This window comes from Colletes gigas, unplaced genomic scaffold (genome assembly GCF_013123115.1).
Source record: "Colletes gigas isolate AHSC1104 unplaced genomic scaffold, ASM1312311v1 Colletes_gigas_Sc00014, whole genome shotgun sequence".
NCBI classification, from domain to species: domain Eukaryota; kingdom Metazoa; phylum Arthropoda; class Insecta; order Hymenoptera; family Colletidae; genus Colletes; species Colletes gigas.
In genome coordinates, this window is record NW_025106643.1 from 4,748,252 (window position 1) to 4,771,157 (window position 22,906).

General features: G+C 33.9%; 2 protein-coding genes across 5 annotated transcripts; both read right to left on the reverse strand.

The window, feature by feature from the left end:
* Positions 1–133: 133 nt before the first annotated feature.
* LOC122399683 (NPC1-like intracellular cholesterol transporter 1) lies at positions 134–13,407 on the reverse strand. 4 transcript variants are annotated; one of them, XM_043400554.1, is made up of 10 exons: positions 13,343–13,407; positions 11,323–11,439; positions 11,008–11,254; positions 10,820–10,893; positions 10,284–10,719; positions 8,319–8,564; positions 7,844–8,146; positions 7,197–7,761; positions 5,085–5,567; positions 134–2,085 (listed from the first exon to the last, which is right to left on the reverse strand). In XM_043400554.1, the coding sequence occupies exons 2-10, from the start codon at positions 11,421–11,423 to the stop codon at positions 1,682–1,684; spliced, it is 2,859 nt and encodes a 952-aa protein (XP_043256489.1). In that variant the 5' UTR covers positions 11,424–11,439; positions 13,343–13,407; the 3' UTR covers positions 134–1,681. The 4 variants fall into 4 exon arrangements, with proteins under 4 accessions (XP_043256489.1, XP_043256490.1, XP_043256487.1 ...); XM_043400555.1 differs by lacking the exon at positions 13,343–13,407 and adding an exon at positions 12,165–12,184; XM_043400552.1 differs by lacking the exon at positions 13,343–13,407 and adding an exon at positions 11,686–11,821.
* Positions 13,408–16,824: 3,417 nt separating this feature from the next.
* On the reverse strand, positions 16,825–21,131 carry LOC122399664 (prostaglandin E synthase-like). Its single transcript, XM_043400504.1, has 2 exons — positions 21,009–21,131; positions 16,825–17,208 (listed from the first exon to the last, which is right to left on the reverse strand). The coding sequence occupies exons 1-2, from the start codon at positions 21,129–21,131 to the stop codon at positions 16,825–16,827; spliced, it is 507 nt and encodes a 168-aa protein (XP_043256439.1).
* Positions 21,132–22,906: the final 1,775 nt, after the last annotated feature.

Genomic DNA, 22,906 nt, shown 5'->3' on the forward strand with positions numbered 1-22,906 from the left:
CGTAGCGCCCTCCCCCGCGCACGCCGACTTCAAATGGTACTAATAAACCCAAAGTGCCTCTGGTAGATTTTTGGGCATAAGCTTGAGTAATAAAGACTACATAGCGTTTACTATAAAAGCACGACTACGACGCGATCGCTGATTGTAATAAAACGATGATAATAATAATTAAACGGAAGAGAGAGAAGAAAAAAAGGGGAGGAGATACGAGAAGAGGGAAGAAATGAAAACGCTGAACAAAGCAGTGGGAAGGAGTTGTAGCGAGATTAGAGGAAGACAGGTGGAAAGCGAGGGATGGAAGTAAGTGTACGGAGCGTTTACGCGCGCTTACCGATTATAAAATGAAGGAAAAACGAAAAATAATAAAGCGAAAAGAACCCGACTGGCGGGCGGAGTGCGGGCGTACCGTGTGTACGCGGTGCGTACGCTAATTACACGTTTAGATAGGTATACATATAGTCTGGTAGCCTAGTCTCTATGTCAGTGTCTGCCCTGAGTGTCTTTCCCATGGTGTATTCCTATAAAGTGCGTGTACCTTGAACTCCTGGCAAGCAGATGTGCAACTCTCCCTCCCAAAAGTATCCAACGACCTTCACCCACCCACCCTCTCCCACGGTCGGTTGTCAACCCTCGAACAACGAAGAGAACCTGCCTTCTCTTTTCCCCTTCTGCCAACGTCCTCCTGCGCCAACTTATCATCCCCTTCCACCACCGATATCATCGTTATTATCATCGCCATCGTCACCGTCATCGTCATCATCAAAACTGCCCCCTTCTCCCTTCTTCGTAACGCGTTTAACTGTGCTCGCACATCACGCGTCCTTCGCCACACTACCGATCGGCACGTTTTGCTAAGTAAATATTATTATTGTATCGATGGTTCCTCATTAATTATGGAATGTACGATCCCAATTTGTAAAATTCGACTAAGTAAGGAGATGTGTATCGCCGTATCGTTCGTGCGTGGCTTGCTGCCCCGGCAGTCTAACTCTACCGTGTATGTGTGTGTGTGTGCGTGTGTGTCTCGAGAGAATCGTGCGCCTCTGTCAATGAGTGACCGTGTACGCTTGAGGATACGTGAAGGTCTTTTCGTTTGTCCGTTCGTCTCTTCTCGGACGGTGGCCTCGATCCTCCGTCGAAACAATGATCCTGAAGAAACGAGCCGAATAGCGGGAAAAAAAATTAAAAAAAAAAAGAAGAAGGAAATAAATGGATGACGAACAGAAAAGACCGAGAATGATAGAATGCATGAATGTCCGTGGACTGTGTAAGACTGAGAGAGGCAGCGGAGGGAGCTTGCCAATCAATCCGGGGTCGCTCCCTCGCCGCTCATTTTTACGTCGTAAACATTAATTATGATTATACATAGATAACGCATCCAAGCAACACAATTACGTTACGTTTATAATAGTCATGTTCCTTTCCGATCAATAATTATTATTAATAAATCTATATCAACCTTGCTACATTATTTTGTATTTTGTTTTAATCTTAATATATTAGATAAATATAAATATATATATATAAATAATGCCGTTTTTAAGTTATCCGACCTTTATTATTATTATTATTATTTTTGTATAAATGTGTGATTAATAGTACGGATAGTGTAATAATTTTGTATGTTTATTGAACCAAAAATAAATATTATTGATAAAGAATCATAATGACGTGCGTTCTCTTAACTCTCCGTTTCTTTATTCAGCGGACTGGTGACGGTGTCGGTCGCCTCCTCCTCGTTTTTCTCAGGCGACGGCCGCGGTGTGCTGTACGATCGCAGACTCCGCGGCCCTATTGTGCTCAGTATAACCGGCAGGAGGAACAGCCCGTGCCACAGACCGAACACTATCACCAAGATGAAGATCCTCAGGAACGCGTGGAACACGTAACTCTCCGAGAACGCCATCATGGAGAGCGCTAGCAAGGTCGAGCCCGCGCCATATGCAACCGCCGCGCCGATATACCTCACTGCCACGTGGGCTCTTTTCATGCGATCCTCGCTTCCGGTCTCGGACGCGGCGTGCACGAACGCGTGTGCAACGTGAGCCGCGTAATCCACGGACAAACCGATACCCAGCTCCAGACCTGGACAGCGAAAACGTAACGATCACTTTAACTCTACGGTGTAAGGATTGTCGAGGATGGTCGGAGAGGCGTGTGGACGGATTCAAACACGTGAACACTAAACGTAACGATATATGTAGACAGAATTCATTGTAGTAGTAGCGATATTTTTGAAGAAAAATCTCGAAAACTAAGGCCGAGCGGCGGTTATATGTATAGGAAAAAGTTGTTCAAAATGTTGACTTCTACAACAGATTCAACAATCATCGAAATCGGTTAGACCCGACCTTTTCTAAATAATTACCACAATTTTTTCGTATCATCGATAGTTATTGAAGTATCGCGACTGTCATACTTTAGCGGGGACACCCTGTATATTATTATCTACTGCGTAGGAAGCCAAGCACGGAGGAACGTAACAAAAAAGTATGAATGCAAGAGCGTGTAAATATGCGAGGTAAATCGTTGAAGCAAATTATCACTAATACTAACCTATGTGCTGGATAGAGTTAAGGTAGATATGGGGACAAAACTGGAAATTAAACCATGTAGATATTTGATTTTGATTTTAGACGCAACGTCTTCGCTATATTAGGCAATTTCCTTAGACATCAATGTCTAAGATTGTTAAAATAAGAGATCATCTCATAAGGTTACAGTATTATCGGACATTCTTCAAAGTTCTCATTTTGTCTATTTATTATCTTTATCAAAGGCACTTTATCAAGGCAAATTATTTTCTCATACCGATGATCTCAAATTGTTTTGCATTGTGAATAATATTGACGCATGATGATCGTCTTTTCGTGTATTGTTGTCAATCTGTGAACATTTCATCTGTTTTTATTGTGATTGTTTGGGCTTCTTTGAATCGACCAAGTTTATGCATGGGCAAAAATATAGGATTTCGTTAGCAAATACAAAGTGTCATATGAATTAACCGCGTAAATAATTTTTATATTTTTAAATAAAATATAATAAAATTTCTATAAAAATAATTAATAATTTTTTTTCTTTCTTTTTAATAAATTTTTTGATTTGGATGGCACAGATGTTTGAGACCAACAACTTAAGTAGAGCCATGATGCAAATGGGTAATAAGCGTCAGTCGTGGTAAATAATAGACTTAATATTTCCGAGTGTCATGTAATGAGTATATCTCGAAATCGACAGATAATTATGTAACCTTATATGCTATTCTCTGCCATAGATAGTGCCTACGACCTAAGAGTAACCTACGATGAACGTTTGTTTAACTCCCAGTATATCATTACGATTATAAATATTGCATATGTATACAGGGTGTTCGGCCACCCCTGGGGAAATTTTAATGGGAGATTTTAGAGGCCAAAATAAGACGAAAATCAAGAATACTAATTTGCTGATGGAGGCTTCGTTAAAAAGTTATTAATGTTAAAAGTTCCGCCTGTATTGAATTTTTTTCTAGAAAGTGGGTAGGATTTCGGGGGTAGGTCTATTCACCAAAAATTATTGTAATTAAACCCTGCAACAGAAAATAATTTTTCCAAAACGATTTGAAATTTTTTAATTTTGTCGTAAAATTTCACAACCTTCTCGAATTTTTTTCTCGAAAGCGGGTAGGATTCCGGGGGTATGTATGATGACCAAAAATAATTGTAATCGACCCCCACAATCGAAAATAATTTTTTTAGAACGATTTGAAAAAATTTCCTTTTGCCGAAAAATTAGGTCCTCCTCTGTCGATTTTTCTTAGATATCCGTTTTTAATTTTTAGTAATTTTTTTTAACACCCTATAGAAAAGTTGTCTAATCCTTTTTTATAGGTACCTATAAGCTTTACTTCAGAAAAAAGTTCCATTGAAATATATTCACTATTGTCGGAGTTATGGCTGTTTGAAAATTGGACCATTTTTATGGGGTTTTCCTCATTTTGCGAGGTCAAGGATCAACTTTTCGAATATTTTTGGAATTTCTATATATTCTTCACTAAAATACGCATCGTTTGCATTTTGAAACATTAAAATCATCCAATCCGTTCAGGAGTTATGATGTTTTAAAGATTTGCATGAAATTTCGGGGTACCATTTTTCTGGCCAGAAATTATATTTTCGGTGAGGAATTTTTTTCTCGAAAGTACGTAAAAATTCGGGGATAGGTCTATTGACCAAAAATTATTGTAATTGATCCCTGCAACTAAAAATAATTTTTTTAAAACGATTTGAAATTGTTCAATTTTGTTGAACAAATTATCCGCTTTTCGGAATTTTTTTCTCAAAAGTGCGAAGGATTTCGGAAGTATGTGTATTCACCAAAAATGATTATAATTGACCCCCTCAACCGAAAATAATTTTTCCGTGAATGATTTCAAATTTTTTAATAAATCAAATTTTTTGATTTTCGTTTTATTTTGGCCTCTAAAATTTCCCATTAAAATTTTTCCAAGGGTGGCCGAACACCCGGTATAGGTTATTTATATTTAGTGTATCGAAACTGCCACGGTTTTAATAATCCACTTGCCACAAAAACTCTATACAACATGGACGGTGACCAACTCAAAAACAGACAGTAAAAATTCTTTCATTTTGAGTCGATTCAACAACATTTAAGTTTGCAGAAGTTTAATAAACGCGAAGTACCACGTGTACATACCTATACTGGTGTAATACATTCTATACTACTGTTTTAAAATTAAAACTGATACACAATGATAACAAGAATAAATAAATGTACAAAAATGTAAATACTGGGTGTATAATTGTAAAGTCACGTGGGATTATAGTGAATTCAAATGGCACACGAAAAATAAGCATATTTCTAAAACTATTACACTCTGAGGATGAGTGCATTAATAGAAGAGGAGAATGACCCAACAGATGTCACTACATACCAAAGCTGTACAAATTTTATTCACGAATAACGAATAAGAATTTTAGATTCCTATTATATATCTTTTTTACCTGCTATCCAGAATAAATTTAGAATATTTGTTATTGGTGAGTAAAATTTATCCAACTCTGCTGCAAACAAAGATTCCTTACCGATGCAAGACGCGATGTCGATCGTCAGACCCCAAAAGTACATGAATCCACAGACGTTCAGTAGTGTGAGAAGCACGCACAAAAAGATCCAAAAGCAAGTTTGCAGCTCGGCGATCAATATTGCTGTCATCCCCATAACGCAAATCAGTGCCAACAAAACATTGCGAAGGACCTCTTGAGCGATCAGCTTATCGGTTACCCACAGACTGAACACCTCGCTCCAGACTGTAACGTAACCGTCGATCCCGGCACCGCGAGCCACCATTTTGCTTTCGTCCATCGCTGGGATCCACTGATGAGGACCGTGGAATCGTTTGAAGTTAAAGTCTATGGTGGTTGCTAGAATTGGCGGAGCGCTTTGTCCACATTTTAGATCCCTGATGAAACGAAAGTTTCGCTGATACTTGCCGCCACTTCGGCTGAACAAGAACCTGGACAGGTAACTATAAAAATCGCCTTCGTCCAATATTGTGTTCCTTAAATCTAAAAATTGAAATTATCAGTCACAATAATGATTATTTCGTGTTTCACAAGAAAACTCTACAGCTGTACCCCAAAAGATTTTTTATGATACTCGAAAAATTTTGAAGATCGAATGATGATATTTTGTAGGATATTTTCACTAATTTTAAACGTAGTTTTATGGCACCCATTTATACATACGTTTATCAAGTTATTGGTTACTTGAAAACAATTTTAATGCTATTTTGGAGTCTTGTTAAACAGTTTTTAATTGTGTCTATATGTTCTTAAGCAAGTATTTATGTAAAGGAATTATAATACTTGACTAATAAGGTCGCATACAATTTAATTATTTTAAATAAAAGTTATTAAACTTTAAAGTTCCGCCCTTACTGAATTTTTTTCTAGAAAGTGGGTAGGATTTCGGGGGTAGGTCTATTCACCAAAAATTATTGTAATTGACCCCAACAACCGAAAATAATTTTTCCAGAAAGATTTGAAATTTTTTAATTTTGTCGAAAAATTTCACACCTCGAATTTTTTCCTCGAAAGTGGGCAGGATTTTGAGGGTATCTATAATGACAGAAAATGATTGTAATTAAACCCCGAAACCGAAAATAATTTTTCCAGAACGATTTGAAATTTTTTAATTTTGTCGAAAAATTTATTCACTTATTGAATTTTTTTATCGAAACTGGTTACGATTTCGGGGGTACGTCTGTTCACCAAAAATGATTATAATTCACCCCTGAAACCAATCATATTTTTTTAGAACGTTTTGAAACATTTTTTTTTTCACCGAAAAATTTTTCTTAAAAATTTGTTTTTCATTTTTAATAAATTTATTTCATGCCCTACAGAATAGTTGTTTAATACTTTTTTGTAGGTACCCATGAATTCAACTTCCCCTCAAAAATGAAATATATTCACTATTGTCGAAGTTATGGCCGTTTGAAAATTGAACCAGTTTTGGGGGGGTTTTCCTCACTTTACGGTGTCAAGGAACAACGTTTTCAATATTGTTAAAATTTCTACATATTCTCCGCGAAAATACGCGTTGTTTGCATTTTGAAAAATTAAAATCCTCCAATCCGTTCAGGAGTTATGACATTTTAAAGATCCGCATGTAGGGAAGCATATCTGGCCTCACATTAGGTTTTCGGTAAAGAATTTTTTTCTAGAAAGTGCGTAGGATTTCGGAATATATCTATTCACCAAAAATGATTGTAATTAACCCCTGTAACTAACTATAATTTTTTTAGTGTGATTTGAAATTTTTTAATTTCATCTAAAAATTTCAGTACCTACTCGATTTTTTTTCTCAAAAGTGGATAGGATTTCAGGGGTATGTGTATTCACCAAAAATGATTGTAATCGACCCCTACAATCGAAAATAATTTTTCCAGAACGATTAGAAATTTTTTAATTTAATATTTTAATAACTTTAATGCAACCTCAGTCAAGAAATTTAATTGAAATTTTTTTAATGCACTTCCTCGTGAAAAGATTAAAATTAAAAACTTTTATAGATCAAATGTTAATTGTATATTTAAAAAAAATTGTATCATTCGACCTTCAGATTCATCACCCCAAATATAAATAAAGCTGTAGAGACATTTTCTCAGGTTTTCGTTAAAAAACATTGCTAACCTTTGTGATAATATTGGGAGACGAATTCTGCAAAATCTTTGGGCCACGAATCCAACTTCTCCACCGTCGATAAATTAGCAAAACTTTCTGTTAAATATATTAATTTTGGATATTCGGCAGTGTAATTAAAATTCCCCATAAGAATTATTGCCTCGTAACCGCGATCAGGATACTCGAGATATTTAATACTAATATACTTGCTTAGATACGAACTATTTGGTATGAACCACCGTGGATCGAACCACTGTTGTAATTGCAATATACCCACAATGCCCGCTGACGCTGTGGCAATCGTTATTAATACTATTATTAACTTTCCAGGTTTCGTTAAAACCACGTTCGAATACAATTTATTTATTAACTTTGATGAAAATTCTTCCTCCGGTCTGACAAACTTTTGTGTATAATTATCGTGAACGATACACGGTATTATCGAATTCCGTTTATTCTCTATTCGTCGAGCGTCCAAGGTGAAAAACGCAACGTAAAATGTGATTTGAAATAAGAACGTCAATAGGACGCCAACAGCTGCATAAATACAAAATGATTGAAGCGATGGCAGTATCTAAAAATAAATACGATGGTATGTATATTTAATTCAACGTATACAATTGTTTAAATTGTTGATTAAATTCGTTTAAACTTACTGTTGATGCACCAATAATAAATGCAACAACATCGGTCAGAGATGTAATACTAATTGCCGAACCGGCATGTCCTAACATTAAAGCTACCCTCTCTTCTAATGGCTTTTTTCGGTTTGACTTGTCTGCGTGTATTTCTTTCCAAGATGCCATTATTAAAAAGTTATCATCGACCCCAAGAGCCAATAAAAGAAATGGTAAAGAAGTATGTACAGGCCCATAGGGAATTCCAAGAACAGAACAAATACTTATTGAAGTTATAAAAGCACCTCCCACGCATAAAAGACCAACAGTTGTGAGGTAAATCTACAAAAAATTGTATTTTAAAAAAGACAAGTACAGTACCCTGAATCTCTAATCATAATTTTCTGTAATTGCTATTATAACATGTGCTTTAAATCAAAATATCAATTCTACTGTAGCTTGGTTTTTCAGGATACATTGTTCAATTACATTGTCTTATTAAAAAGAAACTTACTCGCCATCCCACCCAATTATAATCAGAAAATATGACTAGAACATAGAAGAACATTAAAATGAATCCTATCGACAGTATATCAATATTTCCAAACATTGTTACAAAAGTAACATCCCCGAAACTTCTACCAGCTTCGTACCAGATAGCCAGTGTATGATTTACACGTCTCATAGCATTCAACAGTTCTGCATTTCTGTGCAGTACATCCAAATAGGACAGTTCCCATTTCAATACATCATCCGTAGCCTACACATAAAAAGTGAACTACTGTAGAAATAAATCACCACATTTTTTCAAAGAGTTGTTGATGTTATAGTATTCTGGATGTTAAATAGATGAATAGGAATGCAACTGTTAAGAAGTAGTCGTTTAAGCAAAGTCATAAATTGTAAGTACTGATTTTGTCTGAGATCAAAAGTGAAGTAATAAATTGTGATTACTGATTTCGCCTAGGATCAAAAGTGAAGATAATATTGAAACGATATGTATTCCATGATGTGTACATGCATCATGAAGATTATCAACAGAAATGTGAAACAGTTTTTCGGAATCGATTCTACATGATAAAATAACGAAAAAATTAGGTGGGTTATTTTTATTAATTGTATGTCTGATGAGTGAATGTAGCGTGAAATAGGCTTAATGTTGGCAGCACTGGCACGCGAGGGGATCTACGCGTCGATTCCATTGTCTTGCGAGAGCTGTGTACAGCAGAAAATTTATGTTACCTATATGTATATTTGTACTAATATTCTCTATTAATACTGTCTGAATAAATCTAATTAATTGCTACTAATATCTAAAAAATAAAACTCTATTCTCGAATATATAAAAAAATGTTACCATGAGTTACAAATAATTTAGATCTGTTTTTCCCTCAACCGTCAAACCTTAAAATTTGACCGAAACATTTTTATTTAATTATTTATTTGGCCACGTACAATTACCGTCATTTCAGTATTATTCATTTTTTTTTTAACAATCCTACATGCATTCTTTTTTACATTTTAATTTGAAATCTATTGAGAACGGAAATCACGTGTACCACATATAAGAAAACATCAGTTTAGGCAAGACCACCGAGTTCAATAAAAAGTCAACTTCCGAGTTAAAATTACAATATTTTTACGCAGTAAGAATAATATATTCATGCACTACAAGCACAAACTTTTTGAATATGTAATTCCACTGTAATAAACCATAAATATTTTACATCTCCAATCTGATACATTCTTTAACAGGTTAACAGTCACTTCATTGTTTTGCGCGCATATTTCACTTCGACGAATAATTTATTGAAGCCATACACTTTCCAAGTATGGAACTGCTTGTTTTTAATTAGATTTGAATGTCTATTTTTCATTTTGTAGGCTTATATTTCTAAATTATGATTATCTTCGGATAATGGAAGAATTTTTACTCGCGGAGCTTGTGACCAGACAGAATTATTCAGAAATGTTCTGAGGTTATTCCATGTGTATAAATGATGAGGTGATCATTTTCAAAACTCAGGCAGAAGGTACGTTTATATTTAAACATGCTAATCAAAATTAAACCAAGCATTTGAAAATATAACCAACATAAAAATTAACGAATAAAACTATAAAAATAATAAAGTCTAAATAATATATTTGTATGAATTTTTAAGTACTTTTAAGAAGATTAATCTATAGAACTCATTTTGAAAAATTGTTCCATAGTTTTGTTAACAATTTACATATGAAGTGACCGATAATTTTGGTAGTAAGCAAACATAAATTGATCTTGACAAAATCATTTTAAATATATAATAAGGCCCAAATCATATAAAACCCTTAATATATGTATATTATTTAAATTATATGATATGTTATATACACGAAACATATTTATAATAAACAGTGTTGTAAAATTTTACAATGCATTTAAATTTAGTAACACTTGTATTTAAATCATGATTCAGGCCTTTATATGAACTTACCTTACCCAATCAGCTGTTCCAACGTCGTTCCCAAAGTTATCCATATCCACTTTTGAAAAATTTATGTGCACTGCCCACTGCGTTTTTACAGCTCTAGCTGAGATAATTCTACCCTGTTCATCTTTCGTTATGCCACCCAACAATTCTGTAAAGTTCAGCGGATGTCCTAAGGTAGGGCTAACCTTTGCTTTGGTTATGTCATTGAGAATTTCTTCTCTGGATTTTTGAAGAATTACATTATTGTTGTACTCCCATATGTCCACAATACTATTTAAAAGGCAAGCTTTTGGCAAGTTGTCCACTATATTACAATACAGCTGAGCGTTAGCGTGAACCGCAGGTTCAATCCTGGTTTTATTAATATCAGGTTCGATTTCAAAAAAATCATCAAACTCTGGGTTCCGTTTCTTTCTATGTACAATACCTGATATAACAGGCACTCTACATATTGAAGAAAACAAACTTAATTTAGCTTCTTACTAAATTTTATGATTATCATAAAATAAAATTTATTCGCTTGTATGCACAGAAGAATGCTTACTTGAAACATACGTCTGTCCATGCAATGTGGTCAGAAGTTTGTACAGAAATAATCTGCTTCGTTATTTCGTTCAACTGCAACGATTTAAACACTTATATAATCATCATGCTATTGATAACATTGTACAGCTTGCATTATAGTCGCAGCTCATTTTATCACGCTACAATTCCAGAAAAAGTGATAATTACTGTCGCAAGAGCTTCCGGTTCTAATACGTTGTCAGCTGTTAATATCATAGATTCTATTCTTAATCCTTGCCCGAACTGATCGATCATCCATTCTGTGTCGTGAATGAAATCGGAATCCTGTGGAACCCATAGCTTCATTGGGTTCTTTTCTTGGTGAAAGGAATATAAACCAGAAAGAGAAACTAAAACTATCACAGTACTGCCAATCAGCCATTTCAGTGGTCGTCGAGCGATTCTTAACCCAAGTCTGGAGAAAATACGAAGCAAACAATGTAAAACGTATAGTTTATGCTGCGAATTATTTTCTATACCCACCCATAAAAGAAATGCTCCACTATTTCCGACAAACGACGCGGTACGTGTTGTAAATAACTTCGGAAAGTCCGTTTACGAACGACTCCTTCTTGTATCTCCATTATTCCGACACTGAAACTGAATTATAGCACCGTCGTATTCCTATGTTTCATGTTTTAAATTTTACGTGCACCTCCCGCAAATCACGACGGAAGAACGCGATATCGCGTACGACCAACGCGTAAAGCATTCAGCTTTGTTGTCACTGTTCTCACCCTTGGTTACAGCCGTTTTCTACGACTGAAGGACAAGGGTCATCTAACCTCTAAATCTGACGGCCAATTACGCGCACGAACAAATACAGGATTGTGAAGATAAACATACCGGCGAATACAAGCGCGATCTGAGTGAATCTGTGCACGGAGCTCTTATAAATTTCCAGCTCCGCGAACACCCAACTGACGTTTTCCATGTCGCGGTTCCCCGCCTCACTAATCGCTCGTTTCACTATATCAGATTGCGCGCGGTAGTTAATATGCGTCGCTGCGCATGCGCGGTTGAGCGCAAATTATTCACCAAATTCGGCAACGAGATTGATAAATCACAGACACCATAACTTGTAACGAACATTTTTGTCGTGTTGTTTGCATTATTAGTTATGTTTTTAAGAGATCTGTTTAAATATTATTCGTAAACAGTTCATTACTTAGAAAGAAGCTCATATAGTGCAGCCGAGTCAATGTCACTGTTATTAGTGTCATTATAATGAATATGTAAGTGTTTTTCTTTTCTTTTTTTTACAGATACAAGTATAATACGTACCCCCGTTGTAATGAATGAAAATTAGTAAAACTGTTACGTACTGTATTCGAAATTTGAATCATGGTAAAGTTCGAAAAACTTGACAGTGTTGTTTTTTCATTTCTGTGTTGTCTACCTAGTTTGGGACAGAAGTGAGCAAAATTTTATTCAAATAATAGATAAGAAATACACTGTATAATATAATTTTACTTTATAATATAAATTGTAGTTTTTAATGAACAAGTAAGGGATCAAAAGTTGTTTATAGTTCATTAATTACTCAAAATTTGTATCTAGATAATAATTTTGCACATGTCTGGTTTGGAGATAAAATAGATCAAATTTTTGTTTGCATTGCATTTCATCGAAATTTCAAATCTTAAAATTATCATCAATGAATCGTACTTAAAAAAAATTCCTATAGCATGGCAAACGGTGCACGAATGTAAGTGTAACCATTCAAATTAATATGTTTTGGTAGTTTTTCCAAAAAAATCTCAAATGTTACCAAATTTTTGTAACTCCAAACTGTTATAGATAGAGTCCTTAAGACCTACAGTGATTCAAGCGAATGCGTGTCAAGGTCTACAAATGACATATTCCTCATACATACTTATGCTTTGTATACGATTCTGGATTCAAGATTACCGGCATACTGGTTTCAAATGAATTAACCTAGCAGTTTCGAAAGGAAATGATCAAACAGAATCGCATTCGTCGTAAATATTTTGCTAGTGATTTCAGATCGCACGGACGCCTTTTTATAAATGATTGAAAATTTTTCACAGAACAAATGTTTTAAATTAATTTTAATATAATCACATAAGTATATCCACGAAGTAAGACAAAAAGAAATAAAATTTAATTATACAACGCTTTCGTAAAATAAATCTTCACATATTTCTATAGTCAAGACAAAGGTAACCAGACTGCGAAAATAAATGTTTCGTTTTTAATAGATTTTTATGCTACACATCAAGCTATTTTTTAAAAATGCATCTTAAAAATTGACAATTTAAGAATTCTTAAAATAATTAAGTTAGACAACAACAATTTCAATATGCTAAGCGATGATATATTCACGTAATGAAACATGGGCAAAATAAGTAAAAAAGTGTACGATAACTATATAGATAATAATTTTAATTGCTTCCACATATTCGCAAAGGAAGTTCTTTCCTAATCGCATTGATGACATCGATGCATCGAATCGTGGTAAAAATTGGTGACAGAAACTTACCAAAATCTTCCGATTTCGATCGAGATCGATTTCTCACAGGATCAACGTCTTTCTTGCTGGTCGACTACCGACTGACGCGACTTATTCTCCGGATACGCTCAACTCGCGATAAAAATTAACATAATGATCGACCACTAGCCTTAAATACGTAACACAGTAGACACGTTGTAATCTGTAAATTTTAAGTACTTATCAATTAAGTACAATGATAATGAAGATACGATGCGACGACGTCTACAGTTTGGTACGTTCAGTGTGTGACCGTAAGTTGAATGATCAGGATCGTCGATGCGATATTGTATCGTCAGTCTACTATGCAGAGGAAAGCATACGCGTATAGTAGTCTGCGAAATAATGAGTACAATTAATTTCTTTTGCGGTTTCTTTCATGTCTGATTATGAATTGGGAACCTCGGGAGTGCATGTGTGTACGTGGAGATTCTACAAACTTTGTCCGAGCTATACTGGGTGTCGCGAAACTAGTGTGATTTTAAATAATATTTAAATTACTAACTTACGAAACGACAGGACATTTTTTATTCTTCGTGTAGAGTCTGTGAGAATAATTAGCAGAGACGAATACGTGTCAGGATACTCAACATATCACTTTACTATTTCAGTTAAGGATATTTATTATTTAAGTATGCAATAAATAGGATTTTGTTTAATTTTTTTTTTATATTATATATCATAAAATTTGTTTAACTGTTCTATGTAAAATATGTATCAAATTTATAGAGATTAGTTGGATGAGAATACGGAACTTAAATATAAAAGCTGTTTAAATAAAATTATTTTAATAAATATGTGTTTATACAAATTAATTCTTTTTAATGGCCAAACCTTGTTTCAAGGAGTCTTAAAATGCACCTTCTCTAAAAAAGAATACTTGAATTTTTCTTGATTAAAATACTTTCCTTTTTTCTAAATCGAACAGCAAGAGTAACCTTTCTAAAGTTATTTTAACGTCAATTTAATTTTGTACAATGAATTGATGTTTGCACAAGATTTGAAATGAAAGGCGTCTCTTACATCACAATGCTAGTAACTTAGCTGTAATTGATCTCGATTGCCTTGATAATTTTTCAATCGTTTGTTTTTGAGATTATAATTATCTATGCATCAATAATGAATTATTAATGAGTTTATTGTAGATTTATTTTATGATCAATTACATGATGATTGTTGGATTCATATCATATCATGTAGTTTCTGAATAAAAGATGATGTCTTCTCAAGAAATAGCTGTATAAAGTAAAAGACTATATAATGGAACATTGTTAAGCATTAATAACGAAATTTAATACTGCATAATCTTCGAACTTTTATTCCATCTCAATGGAGAAATTATTGCCAGTCGATAAAAATATTTTTTTACAATATTTCGAGTTTTTTACTTAAAACGAACGGAAGAATCGATCTGTGCAATAAAAACTGTGCATTTCCATTTAAAGAAATTATGCAAATATTAATTGCACGTTCACTGTTGTAATTAATAAAAATTCAAGTGCCTGCGAATGTAGTGCTCTTCAAACCATTTATCTTTTTTCTTTGACGTTTGCATATTTCAACATATAAGTGTATAAACATCATTCTAGTGTATCATTAAAATTATGCAATCACTGCACAATTGTACAGTTATTGTAAATTAATTTTAAACGAGAAATATATTCTATCATTCAGTCGACCATAGAATACATCATTGCAAATTAATTTTATACCAAAAATATATTCTGTCTTTCAACCAAATAGAATATATCATTGCAAATTAATTTTAATAATGCACAATATAGCGATTATGCTATTGTTTTAAGAGTGATACATATTTGTGAAAATAACTATAATATATTTGTTCGCTACAGAATATAAAGGAAGTGAATTTTAGAATACACTTTTCTTGACTGCCTTGACCTTCAATAATTTCTGCTTATTATGCATACCAGTCATCACGTTACAAAGAAGTGACAACGTGCTGTGATTTCAGAGACCAGATAAGTTCAAATCAGCAATATTATATTGCATTTTGCGAACACAGTAATATTTTCTCACGTTCAGAGATAATTTATATTTGTGATTCATGTTGCAACAGCTTTTAGTTTAATATTCTATGAGTTAACAGTAACTATGAGTCTTAAAAAAGATAAAATTTACATCTATAGAATTGAAATAGAGCAACAGTATTTTTTATTTTTTACCTTGTGTAATTATACTTTTCATGTGTCATTTTCGAGATAATAATCGAAGGATCCACAGGAAAAAGAGGGAATGCAAATTTAAACATCTTTCAGAAAAAGAAAATTTATTTTTTTTTTATAATTTAACTTCATACTTTCTCGTATATATTAAAATAAATATTGCATTCCTCCTTTTTTATATTCTCCTCTTTTTCGTTGTAGAATCAACAACGAAACAAAATATTTAATTCACAATGCAATATGGTCAGTGATAAAGACATACAAACAAATGTTAAATTCAAAATTTAACTCGATCTAGACACACTATATCTCTAATGCGTCTGAAAATTCTACAATTACAAAATTACAATTTTATTTACATGGATAAAGAATAATTTCCCGTTCAACGAAACCATTATTCTTTATTCGTGATTAAATCTGTGGATTTTGTCGTTATTCTTTATTGAGAATAAAATTTGGTCCCACAAAAGAGATCTCTACTCATTTTGTTGATTGCCTATATCAATTGAGCTTATTTTATCTAAATAATCATTGTTACAACTTAAACAAAGATACATCATATCAATCGTTCTTGTAAAATCCGTTAACTCGATCTAGACACACTATAGACTATATCTCTAAGACGTCTAAAAATTCTACAATTACAAAATTACAATTTTATTTACATGGATGAAGAATAATTTCTCGTTTAACGAAACCATTATTCTTTATTCGTGATTAAATCTGTGGATTTAGTAATTATTCTTTATTGAGAATAAAATTTGATCCCACAAAAGAGATCTCTACTCATTTTGTTGATTGCCTATATCAATTGAGCTTATTTTCTCTAAATAATCATTGTTACAACTTAAACAAAGATACATCATATCAATCGTTCTTGTAAAATCCGTTAACTCGATCTAGACACACTATAGACTATATCTCTAAGACATCTAAAAATTCTACAATCACAAAATTACAATTTTATTTACACGGATAAAGAATAATTTCCCGTTTAACGAAACCATTATTCTTTATTCGTGATTAAATCTGTGGATTTTGTCGTTATTCTTTATTGAGAATAAAATTTGGTCCCACAAAAGAGATCTCTACTCATTTTGTTGATTACCTATATCAATTGAGCTTATTTTCTCTAAATAATCATTGTTACAACTTAAACAAAGATACATCATATCAATCTCATTCGTTTATTTTGATATTCACATCTCATTGACGTAAATCAGTTTAATCGTTGCAATTGCAACTACATATCGAACGAAACTTGTTCATGGAATTGAAACAAATGACTTAACCAGAATGACGAGAAGGTTCTTCGAGCCACAGTGCGTTCGCGTGATGGAGCACCGACATGGCGGACATGCAGACCAAGATGCAAAGTTCAACGGCGGAGAGAATAGTTGTGCAACGACGGTGAACGTTGACGATTTCCATGTGCACCAGGGTGTACGATAGATTGACTGTCGCGAAGCAAGGAAGAATCGATCTGGCCACGGGATACAACGGCGACGCAGACAACCATAGCGGCGCGATTAGCAAGAAAGGGAGCACGGATCCAAGATCGTGCCGATGCGCGCTTCGAATGCGATCTACGTCCTCGTGGCCGCCTCCGGTCGGACAGAAAATTATGTCAGGACCTTTCATCCACATTCTGTCCTCCTCGCTGTGGATCACCTGCAAAATCGATCAGAACGACGGGATCCAATTAACGAGATGCAATCTTGCTTGAGCGACTTGGTCTACTCCGCTCGAAAAATGTTTCACGCTCTGTGTTGGGACAGGACTTCGTTGCGTTAATGAAATTCAAACTTTGAAAGCCGTCGAGCTGCTTCTACAATTAAAAAGATGTCCTTTTTGAGATCACTTTTACTCGTGATGGCGAGAACACGAAGTGGGATTAAAAGACATCGATCTTTCATTTACTTATTGCGAGAAGATAATAGGAAAGAAAATAAAATTAGGAAAAGTATTTTACGTGTAAAAAGTAAGGAATTGATTGGAATCAGCATGAAGAGGTTTTCTAGTAATCCACGTGAAAAAATCGATGTTTTTTGGCATCTTTTTAAAGTTGGAAACCTCGAAAATGTGTCTACAAAGCCATTTGATGAAATTTGTAAAAATAATGAAGTTATAACAATAGTTTTGACCGATTCATTTAAAATCTTTAATAAATCTTTAGTAGACATGTTTTTACAGTCTAGGGATATTAAGACGCGTTATTTTATTTTTTTTTATCTTAAAGACGAGTAAAATGAGGACAAATTGATACATCAAACTTAAATTGTTATCAGTAGACTGCGGATCTTCATGAAAATTCATATTTTTATTAATAAAATTGATGAAATTGGAGCTTTGCAGAGGGTTGTCTCAATCCCTAGATATAATAATTCGTACCTTACTTGAAGTATTTCTTATATTCTTGCATATTAACTAAATTCTATAGCTTTTTGAAAATTAAGATTTCCCATAAATGCATAAACATCCGCAGTCTAGTTATCAGTTTTTAAAAAATTGAGATATTGGATTTTTTTAGTTCGGGCTATAACTGTATTCTTACTAATAAGTAGAATATATTTCTAAAACAGACTATACAGGGTGTCCCAGCTAAAGTGTGACAGTCGCGATACTGCAATAACTATTCCAATCATCCAAATTATTAGCGACATCACCATCCTCAATACTTTTCATGTTTCTGACTCTTCGGGCCTGCCGTTCCGAGCGTAGACCCTTGCTATCGGTTTCAACAGGCGGAGTCAAACAGCGCAACAATAGGGCCGCTTTTATGACTTGCCACTCAAGCCGAGACGTCTTCGCCGAAAATCAGTAAATTTCCAAGCGCTATATCTTGAAAACTAATGAAAATCGGGTAAATAAATTGCAGGTTAATGAATTCGTATTGAAAAACACTATCGCATGATCCAAAAAAAAATATATAGTTCCATTTAAAAAACGAAACTTCATCATCGTATCTTTGAAATTAATAACATAAATAAAATTTCCGTTTACGCCAGAATAAAGATCCTATTTTATCCTGCAATTTTCATATAAACAATTTCTCCGTATCATCAATAGTTATTGCAGTATCGCGACTGTCACACTTTAGCTGGGACACCCTGTACATATCATTATGGAACTCCAACATTTTTTACTATTTTGTATTGAAAAAATTTGTGTGTATCCTCAAAAGATGGATAACAAAGTGAGCGAAACTTTCATGTTTAAAAATCTCATGGTTTTATCGTAAAAAATTAACAAAAAATGCTTACTTTTCCGTTCATTAGAAGACCTCTTTAGCGATGGATTTAACTTCATTTAAAAATTTTGAATTTTAAATTCTAAATGAAATCATTTTGTATGCTTCTTGCGATTGATTTCTATTAGATAATCCTACAAGTTCGTATTAAGTTTTGTATCACAACCTACAGCAATATTTAAAACATTCTATGGAATTTTATAAAAATAGTAAATATATAAATTAGTAAGTAAAGTTATTATACCGTATCCTCAAAAGATGGATAACAAAGTGAGCGAAACTTTCATGTTTAAAAATCTAATGGTTTCATCGTAAAAAATTAACAAAAAATCTTACTTTTCCGTTCATTAGAAGACCTCTTTAGCGATGGATTTAATTTCATTTAAAAATTTTGAATTTTAAATTCTAAATGGAATCATTTTGTATGCTTCTTGCGGTTGATTTCTATTAGATCATCCTATAAGTTCGTATTAAATTTTGTATCACAACTGAAAGCAATATTTAAAACATTCTATGGAATTTTATAAAAATTAGTAAGTAAAGTTATTATACCGTAGCTATAAGACTTCTTCGATTTTTCATTAAAATGTTATTCAACGCTATACTTTAATACGTCAACAGTAAAAGAAAGTGACATTGCCGTCATCTAGTTTACTTAATGCAATTATAGTTTTGCAAATTATAAAGATCTTTTTAATCAATAAAAAGAACTTATGGAATGACCTAATACAGTATCGTCCTTCCACGAGAAGAAGGCACAGCGTGTTTACATCCCCACTCTCCCTGCAGTCCGCTGATTGGCTCTCACCGATCTTCGTCACCGTTTTCGACCAATACCAGTGAGTCAGCGAATTGCAACAGGAGTGGGGATGTAAACACACTGTGCCTTCTTCTAGTTCAAGGACGATACAAAAAAAACAATATAAGCACTGTATTTACGTAAATATTCGATGCATTATGTAGTAGCAAAAACATGAAAATTGTCTTTCACAAAGCTACTAATATTCACTCAGAATTTATGTTGTTACAATTCAAAGGAAAGTAGTATAGATACATTAGAAGTGCTCGTGTTGAAAGTATACAAAATTCGACTCGATTTGTAATCTATTAATAGTGAGAACACAAAATTAATGTAAATTACGTTATACATAAATAAGAAAAAATTTATATATTTGTACCAATATTCTCTGTTAATACTGTCTGAATAAATCTAATTAATTACTACTAATACCTAAAAAATAAAACTCTTTATTCTCGAATATATAAAAAAATGTTGCCATAAGTTACAAATAATTTAGATCTGTTTTTCACTCGACCGTCAAACCTTAAAATTTGGTACAATTACCGTCATTTCAGTATTATTTATTTTTTTTTTAACAATCCTAGATGCATTCTTTTCTACATTTTAATTTGAAATCTATGGAGAACGGAAATCACGTGTACCACGATAGTCCCTCGCTAATGTTCGCTACTTTGTCAACATTGTTCGCTCAGTTGTTCTTGACAATTCCTGGAACTGCATCGACGAGGTGAACATTGCAACCCTAGTCATTAAATGTTCATAACTAACCTATATACATTTTAAAAACAACGGCTCAGTTGATGAGAAACAAACTTTTTTCATTTATAGTGAATCGCCATTATGGTGTACAAATACAAATGAGAGTAACGTAATCCATAATAATTACACGTTCACTGTTTACGAAAGAAGTGTATATCTTTAACCTGATGTGTATTTTATGCTGCAAAAATGAAACAATGGAAGATACCGAGAGAGCTACGATTCATTGCTCTATCAACTTTTCGATTAAAATTTGTCAATTTTATTTTATTCATATTATCTTAATTATATTTTCTAATCATATAACACGATGAACACCTCCCATATGATTTACACATATCGCTGGTCGATATTGCGTTTTTCTTTCGACCAGAACGACTTCGAGCCTCTTCGAAGAGGTCAAATAATCATTCCGCAGGTTGTGTGTGACACATCATCGCAACATGCCAACACGTACTGTTTCAACTGGCTCTTACGATATTAATTCGTCGTCAGAGTAATACAACGCCGTGGAGCGTTCGATCGTGTCCACCAGTGTTCGTTGTCTGATTATAGCAACGAGTTTAAAGATGGAGTTCGTATCGCAAGGCCACCGAAGACCGTTCGCAAGGAAGACAAGAATAGAACGGAAGCTACGCGAAGAACAAAAAGGCTGTTTACCTGTCTAGTTACTCGAATCCGCCCGGTGAACCACGTTAGAGCGTTCATCTTCAATATTAGGACGCACGACCACCAGGCGTAAATAGCCCACAGTTCTTTCGTTTCGCGTGCAAGATCGTCCATTGTTTTGGCCTTTACGGTCGACCTGGTCCTGTTTCGAGAAACAAAGGACCGGGAACTGCCTTTACTCGACCGATCTCTGATTCCTCAGCGCGTCTTTCGCGTCGTTGCCAGCATTATGGTTCGACGGGACGTTCGTCAACAGCAACGACGTACCGGTGACGGTGAAAATGAAAAAGAAGAATGGAAACCACGGTATCGAAGGCTATCTATCGATATTAGAGACGTTTAGGTAGCGTGGATGGGATGAAACGCGTTAAAATTCTCGACGCATCGGTTCGCCGCCGGTGGCTGCCAGCAGACGACTGACTACGTTCCTCGAAAAACCGGTGTCCCAAACGTGATATCCAGCGTCAGGCCACATTTGGAAGTCAAATCAACGCCGCCTGAAACACGGCGCCGTCGGTCTCTGGGCGGAGCACGTTTCCGAAACGTCGGATCGTTTGTTTCCGTGCTCACTTGCTCGTGCGTCGTAACGAGAGAGCATTAGGAACAGCCAAACGAGAAGACTTTTTGCACATTCGAACTGTTTTCGACTGGTAACGGGACGCTCGAAATCTACGAATCTAGAAATTTAAACGTTTCGAGTTCTCGAAGCCCGAAACTTTTATGCTATTTTTTTTTTTTTGTAATTCACAGAGAAAGAACAATTTCAAGGACATGTCTCCGATTTTTTTTATCCTCTGGATTCTTACGTATTTTTATATACTGATTGCAAGTATGATAGTGAAAATTGGCGCAAATTTTATTGGAAAAACCATAAAAATAGTTCTTTTATTTACTTACGTAAATAATGGGAATTTTGATAAATATTTCAGGTAAAAGTTGTAGATCTCATCAAAATACACATTTTATGTCCTATTGATTTATGTCATAAAGATAATAGTTTCTGAGAAATATGATGAATGTTTAACATTTTAAATTTATTATTGATTTGTCTGTGTACAGCTTGAAATTTTTTATTTTTTGAAACGAATATCAGGTTTATGTAATGTGCAACAAGCAACTGATGGTCGAACAAAATGATAGGGCAATTTACGAAATAATTATTTTACGAAAAAAATACGAGAAAGAGGTATTAAAAGTTTGGACATATTTTTAGACTATTTTTTAATACAATTGTTTAGTAAATTTGAATACTACACTCATTTGTTTGTTAAATATTGACAGATATTGTGAGAAACTAATTGTTCGACCAACATCAACTCATATTCCATTTTTACACCGTATAAACGTGACATATAAAGATATTAAATATTTATCGCGTGTAAAATATACATCTTCTTTTAGTTATATGAAATATACAAACGTGTAGAGTGTCTTATCATATCTTCAATACATTGCTATCATCTATGTACTTAAAAAGATTATTAGGCATCACAGTTGATAACAAAAGAAATAGACTGAATTCTAAATGTTTTTACAATTTTTCTAATGTCAACAAATTAAATAATGTCGATAATATTATTTACTTAAAGAAACCTACAAACCTGATGGGAAAAATATCTCCGCTTTAAATTGAGCTAACTAAATAAATCAAAATTTGTAATAATCGTTAACACGTTGACTGCCACGTCACCCATATATGGGTGACAGATCTTTTAACAGTGGAACTAAAACAATGAATTCTCAAGTTGAAATGTTAAAGAAAATCAATTTTAATAGGCTTCGTAAATTTTAATGAGATTAGAAAAGTAACTGTTACGACAACTTTTAAGTTGTGCAGTTTACAATTTTACCTACTTCCTTTATGCGCCATATTCTTCAAATCTTCATAA

Excerpts from the sequence above, each read along its gene's own strand:
- LOC122399683 (XM_043400554.1), bottom strand. The coding sequence starts at position 11,423 with ATGGAGATACAAGAAGGAGTCGTTCGTAAACGGACTTTCCGAAGTTAT. Across the intron at positions 8,565-10,283 it reads ACGTTGGAACAGCTGATTGG|GCTACGGATGATGTATTGAA; the intron begins GTAAGGTAAGTT and ends TTTTATGTGTAG. Across the intron at positions 7,762-7,843 it reads TTATTATTGGTGCATCAACA|ATACTGCCATCGCTTCAATC; the intron begins GTAAGTTTAAAC and ends ATTTATTTTTAG.
- LOC122399664 (XM_043400504.1), bottom strand. The coding sequence starts at position 21,131 with ATGGACGATCTTGCACGCGAAACGAAAGAACTGTGGGCTATTTACGCC. Across the intron at positions 17,209-21,008 it reads GGATTCGAGTAACTAGACAG|GTGATCCACAGCGAGGAGGA; the intron begins GTAAACAGCCTT and ends TCGATTTTGCAG.